The sequence below is a fragment of the Vicia villosa genome, linkage group LG2 (assembly GCF_029867415.1).
Source record: "Vicia villosa cultivar HV-30 ecotype Madison, WI linkage group LG2, Vvil1.0, whole genome shotgun sequence".
NCBI classification, from domain to species: Eukaryota; Viridiplantae; Streptophyta; class Magnoliopsida; order Fabales; family Fabaceae; genus Vicia; species Vicia villosa.
Window position 1 is genome coordinate 165,646,913 of NC_081181.1, and position 9,841 is coordinate 165,656,753.

The 9,841-nt window shown below is 32.0% G+C and overlaps 1 protein-coding gene across 1 annotated transcript; it reads left to right on the plus strand.

Annotated features, from left to right (window-relative positions):
* The first annotated feature begins 8,940 nt into the window (after positions 1–8,940).
* On the plus strand, positions 8,941–9,558 carry LOC131650562 (uncharacterized). The gene has a single exon (XM_058920267.1). It carries the CDS (start codon positions 8,941–8,943, stop codon positions 9,556–9,558), a length of 618 nt encoding a protein of 205 aa, XP_058776250.1.
* Positions 9,559–9,841: the final 283 nt, after the last annotated feature.

Sequence of the window (9,841 nt, forward strand, 5' to 3'; positions counted from 1 at the left end):
AAGGTCAAAGTTAGTAAAAATCAGTGAGAAAATTTTTGTAATTGTGTAATGAAAATTGTACTTTGTTGTGACGTTAAACACTTATATATGAATGACACTTAAAACTGTCTCTGATGAACGCGATACCTTGAGTGATGAACCGTTGGATGAATTCAAATTGTTTAGATGAGTCTGGTGTATGGCTCTAGTGCATGACCTCCGAGCGAGAGTGTACCTATTCGTGAGCCTGAGTCGGTAGAGCTTTGGATTGGGTTTTCGCGTTGAGCCAATCTTATTACGTCATTTAGTGAATCCGAAACAATTTTCCCTTAAGTCCTTACAATCAAAATCAAAGCCACAATTGTAGAGACCAACCTTGAGAGAGTTTTATGTTCATTGAAACAATTCTCTAAGAAAAGGGAGATACCAGTGATAAGTTGAGTAGAAGTTGATGGCCTCTGAAACATGTGAGTTAAATATTTGTGTCGTCACTGAAAAGTTTTATTGGTGAGGACCTCCATATGAACCTAGGCTTCTAGGATTGGCAAATGATACTAAAATAAGCACTTGAGTATGCTCAAGTGCCATTATAAAAATGAGGTGGATTTAAACTGTTGATCATATTTTTTATATTTCATAGATTTTGATGTTGTTGGTTGCCTATATATAGTTGTTATTCTAAGAGAGTTGGTCCCTTTCGTAAAGTTTGGTAATACTTATTCTTGGAAATAGTAAATTAGTTGGTTTCCCTATAAACGTTAAAATTATAGACGACTAAGCATTAATACCCAAGGTTCAATGGTACATTCCTTATGAGTTGTGGAATGGTAGAAAATATAATACTTTAAATTTTCATCAATTTGGGTGTACTTGACTTGTGTTAAATATGAAGAAAACCTTAAAGAATTTGATTCCAAGGCGTAAAAGTATATCTTGTTAGGATACTCTAAATACTCTAGAGCTTACAAGATATATAATATTGAAATATTGGTTGTTGAAGAGTCAATCCATGTAAAGTTTAATGAAAAAGAGATTGACTATGATATGTCAAATTTAGTCGGGAAACTTACAAATATCCATATAGTGGAAATGAAAACATCAACATCCTCTAGAAAAAATACATTTGTCAACCATGTCTCTGGTAAAGAAGACTCTATTGATGTTTAAAACACTGGGGTAGATTATACCAAGCCATTATGGTACAGGTGTTCCAGATTCCCTCTCGAGGTAAAATCCTTCAAATGCCCTACAGACTGGGGCAAGAAACTATGCAGGGGAAACTCCTCTCCTTACATTCCAAAGCTACCCAAGCGAGATCCATCGCATATAAGCATTTGTTGAGTTCAAAAGCAAGTGTTGGGTAGTCATGCTAAGCACACCCCGTAACCTTCCAAACAAAAAGCCTTGTGGCCAAACAAAACTCTTCCCAATTTCAACCATATATGACATCTCACAGAGGCTCTATTGAAACATTCATTGCATAAATCATTATCATGCATCAATCATGTCGCTTCGCTCATGCATATCATCGCATGTCATCTAGCATAGCGTGTAACCCAATCTTCATTGGTCCCCCTCAAAAGAAATAAAAGTCGAAACCTTCATTGGTCCCTCCAAAAAAATCGAAAGCCCAATATCCATTGACATCTTGCAAATCCAATCATCATTGGTAGTCCACTTTCATACCAGATAAAAGAGCCATGCTTCGCTTTGATTATTTTGACAAAGAGCACCAGGACCCTCCAAACATATTCACTACATAAATCCAAACCATTTGGCATACATCTTTCATATATTAATCATCATTACATATCATTCATCCCTAAAAAGCATAGAACACCCATCAAAATGGATCATCATGCCATACAAAATTCACGCATGCATACGAAGCATAAGCCAGATTTGGTACCTTATATGAAAGACCCGAATTAGTCCTCAGTCAAGACAATGGTACATTTCCGAAGAGAATGTTACCCCTAAAAATGTCCAAATGATATTCCCAACAGATTAAATGAAACACTTCACTCCAAAAGGCTTGATCCCCCACACCCGTCCGTGTCATAAAAGATAACAAATTACCTCTAAACACTCGTCTGTGTCATTATTTAATTCAAACACTTGTCTGTGTCAATATTTCTTTGATATCCATACATATCTTATTTCGATACTTGTCTGTGTCGTTCTTTAATTCAAACACTCGTCCGAATCAATCTTTCTTTGATACTGATACGTATATTCTTTTGATAATCGTCCATTTTTTTATTTAATTCAAACACTTGTCCATGTCAATATTTCTTTGATACCCACAAATATCTTCTTTCGACACTCTTCTGTGTCGTTCTTTAATTCAAACACTCGTCCGTGTCAATCTTTCTTTGATACCCATACATATCTTCTATCGATACTCGTCCGTTCATTCTTTAATTTAAACACTCGTCGTGTCAATCTTTCTTTTATAGTCGTATGTATCTTCTTTCGATACTTTTCCATGTCATTTCTTTAATTCAAACACTCGTCCGTGTCAATCATTCTTTGATACCCCTACATATCTTCTTTCGATATTCGTCTGTGTCAATCATTCTTTCATACCCTTACGTATCTTCTTTCGATACTCGTCCGTGTCGTTCTTTAATTCAAACACTCGCCCATGTCAATCTTTCTTTGATAACCGTATGTATCTTCTTTCGATACTCGTTTGTGTCGTTCTTTAATTCAAACACTCATCCGTGTCAATCTTTCTTTGATACTTGTACATATCTTCTTTCGATACTCGTCTGTGTCGTTCTTTAATTAAAACACTTGTCTGTGACAATATTTCTTTGATACCCATACGTATATTTTTTCCATACTCGCCAATGTCTTTCTTTAAGATATTTTGGCCATTACAATTAGTTTTATTTATAAATACATATTATACATTGCATTAAAAAGAAACATGCAATGATCAAACATAGTTTTTCTCACAATTTAACTTTTATATTTTTAATTTACGTTTATTTATGTTTTCATGAGTATAATAGGTCACAAAAAAAGTTAATTTTTTATCTAACACTCTTTCGAACAATTAAGTTCACAATTAAGACACATAATTTTATTATTGACGTAATTATTTGTAGTAAAAAGAGAATCACAATCAAGAATTATTAGTTAATATTTAAATTCGACAACAATAGTATTATCATCTTGAAAAGAAAATTAAGGTCCCAGTTGAGTATGTCTTTTCAAAATAATGCAAGTAGGTATATGCAATGAAATATGGTGTTCATATGGTCCCATGGAACGTGAAATGTAGGAATTCATGATGTATCTACTTATTAAAAATTATTCATATAAATTGCCTGGATATTTGAGTATTATTAAGAATTTTTCTGACAATGATGTAAACTTTAATTAATTTATTTATTATTCAAACTAGTAACAAATCCGTGCATACGCACGAGTTCTGGTTTGGTATGCGCATTTGTTTACATAATATATTTATTTTAAATGAAAGGTTAAAAAAAGGAAATATTTAAATTAATAATAAAATTTTTTTTGTATATAAATATTATTTAGATCAATAATAGTTTTTTTTCCGTATATCTTTTTTGAATTTTTTTTTTAGATAATAAATATCATTTTTCATATATAGAAATATTTAGATTATTAATAGATCTTCCACATATACAAATATTATTTATGTTTAGGTATCGTTTACAAAAATATCTGAATCAATTGTAAATCTTCGTATATAAAAATATTTAGATCAATAAATGTTTTTTTTCCCATATACCTTTTTTGAATACAATTTATTTTTATCATAAATACCATTTTTCACATATAAAAATATTTAGATCAATAATAAATTTTTTCCCGTATACAAATATTATTTATGTTTAGGTATCGTTTAGAAAAATATCTTGATCAATAGTAAATTTTTGTATATAAAAATATTTAAATTATTAATAGATTTTTTTCCCGTATACCATTTTTGAATCAAAATTTTTTGAATCACAAATACCATTTTTCACATATAAAAAAGATCATTAATAAATTTTTCTCATATACAAATATTATTTATGTTTAGGTATCATTTACAAAAATATCTGAATCAATTGTAAATTTTCGTATATAAAAATATTTAGATTAGTAATAATTTTTTCCCGTATACCTTTTTTAAATAAATAATTTTGGAACATAAATAGTATTTTTCATATATAAAAATATTTAGATTATTAATAGATTTTTTCCATATACAAATATTATTTATGTTTAGGTATCGTTTACATAAAAATTCTAAGATCAATAATAGTTTTTTCCCGTATACCTTTTTTGAATAAAAACTTTTTAGATCATAAATACCATTTTTCGCATATAAAAATATTTAGATCAATAATAGATTTTTTCCCGTATACAATTTTTATTTTTGTTTAGGTATCATTTACAAAAATATCTGAATCAATAGAATTTGATATTAATAGAATTTGACTATAAATAATAGTAGTATGTTACAATTGAATAAGTGATACACTTTTCCCGTAGATATATATATTTCTCCTATTTACATTGATAACATATATTTGTGAAATGACAACAATAACAAATAATTTTTCTAATATTTAATTATGAAAATATTATTATATTTATATAAACTTTATTAATGACATATATTAATATAATAATATTTTGAATCATATAAATTAAAGTATATTTTTTCAAGTATATTTTTAAGTTCATTTTAGTTGAAATAATTTTTTTAAAACTAAAATTATTATTATTTTATTAAAAATATTATATCTTAAAATAAAAATTATTTCAAATTATATTTCTTTGTTACTAATATTCAATTACTAAAGTTAATTTTTAAATATAAATTAATAATCATTTAAAATTATCATAATAATCTTTTTATTAACAAATAATTTATTGGAATATTTTGATTAATAATTTATTAGAAATAATAATAATATAGTAATAAAAAGTGAATAGTGAAAAGTAAAAAAGTGAAAAGTGAAAAAGTGAAAAAGTAAAAAGTGAGTTGGAAAGTGAAAAGTGTAAAGTGAGTTGGAAAAAATCAACAAAAGACATTTTTTGCCCCCAAATTATTAATTTAGAGTAAATTAACAAAAGGGTATTTTTGTGATTTCTAGAACAACAACTTTTCTTATATTATAGATATTGATCAGGTTCAAGAAAGGTACAACACACTGAAGTTTTTCTTTGGACAAATAAAGTACACACCAAAGATGCTAATAGCATTGGTCATTATAGGCCAATTGCTATGGCAAATTTTAAGTATAAAATCATTTTTAAAATTTTGGCTGACAAGTTAGCTTTTATTTTTTTCTCTCTTATTTTTCTTGAGTAAAAATGTTTTATTGTTGGTAGAAACATTAAAGATGGTATTTGTCTCACTTCTGAGGCCATAAACCTCTTAAGTAACAAAAGCTTCTTTGGTAATGTTGTTCTAAAAATTGACAATTCTAAAGCTTTTGATTCCCTAAGTTGGGATTTCATTCTTAAAACTATGTCTTGTTTTGGCTTTAGCAATAAACTTTGCAATTGGATTGACACCTCAAGTCTGTTACTGGTTTGAATGGTAAACATGTTGGATACTTCAATTGCTCTAATAGGGTGAGACAATGTGATCCATTATCACCCCTTCTTTTCTGCCTTGCAGAGGATGTCCTTAGTAGAGGCATTACTGACCTTGTTAACTCTAATAATTTGAATCTCATTCAAGCTAACAGAATGTGCAAGGTCCCTTCTCACACCTTATTTTCCATGACATTATGATTTTTTGCAGGGGTGATATAAAATCTCTAACTTCCATTTATAATCTCCTAAAGGAGTATGCTCTTTGTTCAAGCCAGATATGCAATGCCTCAAAATCCATTATCTATGTTGGAGGCTTATCCTCTGATAGGCACTGCAGACTGGCAGATATTATTGGATTCACTAAGGCCTCTCCTCCTTTTATCTAACTTGGAGTCCTAATTTTTATAGGTAAACTTAAAGCTATTCATTTCCTCTCCCTTGCAGGTAACATCAGGCTTAAAATGGCAACTTGGAAAGCTAATCTTCTATCAATGGTTGTAGAGTTCTTCTTGTAAAAAATGTGATCCAGAGTATGATGGTGCCCATCATCACCATTTATGACTGGCCCTCAAGCATTATAAAAAGCATTGACACTTGGACAAGGAACTTCATTTGGAGTGGCAATGTGGAGAAAACGAAGTTGGTTATTGTTGCTTGGAAGAAATGTTAATCAAAGACAATTGAGGGGGGGTCTTGGCATCATCTCTTTGAAACACTACAATGCAGCTACGAATCTTTATCTATGCTGGCCGTTCCTCAACAACAGTCAGTCCTGGTTTGCTCTTCTGGCTGCTAGGGTGAAAAGAAATAATAGAGTTATCAAATATTCCATCAAGTCTTCCTTATTGAAAGGCCTCAAGGAGATGTATGACACTATGCTGGATAATAGTGTTTGGGTCATTGGCAATGGCAGGAAAATCAACTTTTGGTTGGATAATTGGACTGGGAAACTGTAACACCCCGATAATTAGATTTAATTATTTAATTGATTATTTGATGCTTTGATGTGATTATATGGATCATTGTGACTTATAGATGATATTATGTGACGTGTGACGTTTATGTTGATGTGTGTGGGATAGTAGGATTGAGGTGTTAATTACAATAACAATATAAATAGTCTAATTGGCATTATTATTTAAATAAGATAATATGAGGAGACGTTAGTGAGGGTATATTAGGAAGTTCATAATTATTCCATGCTAGAACTAGGTTAATAGGCCTTAAATCACATAAAACTATCGATTAAAAGTAGATTTTGGGCAAAGGATTGGGTCTGGTATGATGCAAGTCGCGCAGGAATTTTCTGCAGAATCGCAGAGCCCGCTTAACGTGCTCTTAAAATAAAAAGAACCAATTTTACAGAAGAGAGCCCGCTTAGCGCGGTATAATGGGGCTTAGCGCGGTCCCTGAAAATCAAAATTATTATTTTTGAAAATTGATTTCAGAATATGGTAACTTATATTTTATTAGAATTTCGGGGAATTTTCTGGAATTTACTGTGCACGTATGGGTAGGTTTGGAGGGCATTTTGTATGCAACTTGGCTTTGTGAATTGTTGTGTTTCTACACTTGATTTTGGTGAATGTTGTTGTGATGATTGATGACGTGATGCATTGATGGTTGTGTGCTGAGTTAACCAAGATGTTGTGAAGTTGTATGTTTGAATAATGACATGCTTTTGTTGGATACATGAATGATTATGCCAGTTTGACTAGCAGTGGTTGTTTATTTTGTGATGTTGAGCATCATGCATTCATAGCATATTTGTGGGACGATAAGTCCAGTGATGTTGTAGGACATTGGTCCATTAACGACCCTTAATCCCATTGTGCAGATTGAGTGGAATTTGTTGATGTGCTCTGGTTCCAAGTGGGAATCGATCCTATGGTGGAGATCTTTGGAGAACGATGACGGAGTCATCAGTGATGAATTGGTACCACATGCATGAGTCCATTGTTGTTGCACTGCATGGTTCTGATGATGTATGATTTGATGATATTGATTATTTGTGATGTGATATGCCTAGGTGATGATTGTGATTGAATTATAAGGTGATGTTGTGAATATGTGATGATGTGCCGGTGTGGGTAAGTATGCGTACATGATGGATATGTTGTATTAGTATATGTGTGGTTGTTTATTTGTTTACAACTACTATATTTATTCCTTATGTCTTACATAATGACTATGAAATACTTACCCTTTCTGTTTGAATGTTTCCTCCACGTGGATAATGCGTAGGCAATCAGGAGTAGTCTGTTGAAGTTTGAGGATAGCTTCATGATGTCCTTTTACCGTTGCTTAGATTGAAGGGAGACTTGCTCTAATATGTAACATTGGGAATGGGGTCGTTGTGTTTTAGAACTGCTATGTTCACTTTGATTATTTGAGTTTGAATTATATCTTGATGTTGATGCTTTGAGTTATAACTCATGGACCTTGATGATTATTTGATGTTTTATGAAGATCTTTCTCAAGATGTTTAAGTTCTGAATCCCGCTGCGAGATAATAGGCTTTGATTTATGATGATGAATGAGATATAGTTTTGAAATGAACTTTCGAAAACCTGTGTTACGGAGCAGGACTATTGTTTGTGAAGTTTTTATGATGATGTGACACCCTCGTTGGTGATTTTATTTGATGTTAATTCGTATTATATTGCGAATATTCATTGTGGGCTCGAAGGGTGTTACAGAAACTCTTGCTTTAAAGTACAAAATTCAAGGAAAACTTCAGGCTAACCTCACTTCTAAGATTACTGACTGTTAGAACAATAAATCTTAGGCCCTTCATTCCAACATTCTCATTGTTATGCCCAACCTCTTAACAACTATTTCGTCCTTTTCTATTTCGAATTTGGACATTGAGGACTCTTTGACTTGGAAGAATTTGGAAAATGGGATTCTCACCATTAAACATGCCTATCATATGCTCAAGAAGTCCTCTATTGATATTAGGTGGTCTAATCTCCCTTGGGACAAAGACTTTGCTCCTACTCATTCTATGTTTGTTTGGAGGCTCATGTACAACAAAATCCCTACAGACGATAATTTGGCTTTGCATGGCTTCTTCTTCCCATCTAAATGATCCCTATGCCATGGTTCATCTGAAACTTCTGACCATCTGTTCTTTTGCTGCCAGTTTGCTACTAACATCTGGAATTGGTTTCGTGCAAAACTACAAGTTTCTTTCTCAATCAAATTGATGTCTGAATGCTTCAAAATTCTCATGAATACTTGGATCCTACAAGCCTTAGTTGTTATCAAAGCCAGAATTGTGTTCATTTCTATCAAATCTGGCAGGCCAGAAACAAATTCAGATTTGACAACAAAATCATCCATTGGAAGACTTGCATATCTAACATTGCAGCTAGAGCAAAGATGGTTGGTAACCCAACCTTTAAGAATTCTAACAATTCTCTGTCTTTTTTCTCCTTGCTCAAAGGTTTTGGCATAAATATTCACCTTCGTAAGCAAATTTTCATGGTTGAAGTCCTTTGGTGTCCTCCGGCTAGGGGGTGGATAAAATGTAACATTCACGGTGTGCCGGTTGGTTCGCCCTTGCTTGCTACTTGTGGTGGCCTCAACCGTGATGAACACGCAAACCACTTACTTAGCTTTTGTGTTTTTTTGGAGGCTGGAACTCCGGTATTTGTTGAATTCATGGCAGCAATCATAGCGATTGAAAAGGCCAAACGAATGCAGTGGTCTAAGTTATGGCTCAAAACTGATTGTATTTTGGTTGTGAAGGCTTTTTCGAATCCTAATCTGGTGCCGTGGAAAATCAAATCAAGTTGGCTTTCGTGTTGGGCTTACACTATTAACATTGGGTTCATGATCACTCATATTTTTAGAGAAGTCAATTTTTGTGCAGATTTTTTGGCCAATATCGGTTTAATGAGTAAAAGCTTCACTTGGTATAATTTTGAGCATAGAGATATTACCGCGGATTACTTGTTAGATAAGGCGGGAACCCCTATGCTTAGGCTTTGTTCATAAGAGATTTTGGCTTGGTCACCCTCTTGTGTTTCTTGTAATCCTTTTCTTTGTTTTTTAATATAATCTTTTCTTTGTTTAAAAAAAAAATACACACCAAAGTTAAACACAAAGGCCCCGCCTTAATGTAATTTGGTAGAAAGAGAGTAGCAATTGATATTATGATAGGATGATTATATATAAACATATTTTAGGGTTACATATCTTTTTCGTCCCTATAAATTATCAAAATTTGTTATTTAATTTTATATATATATAAAAAAAAGTTGTGCTATGTTGACACCAT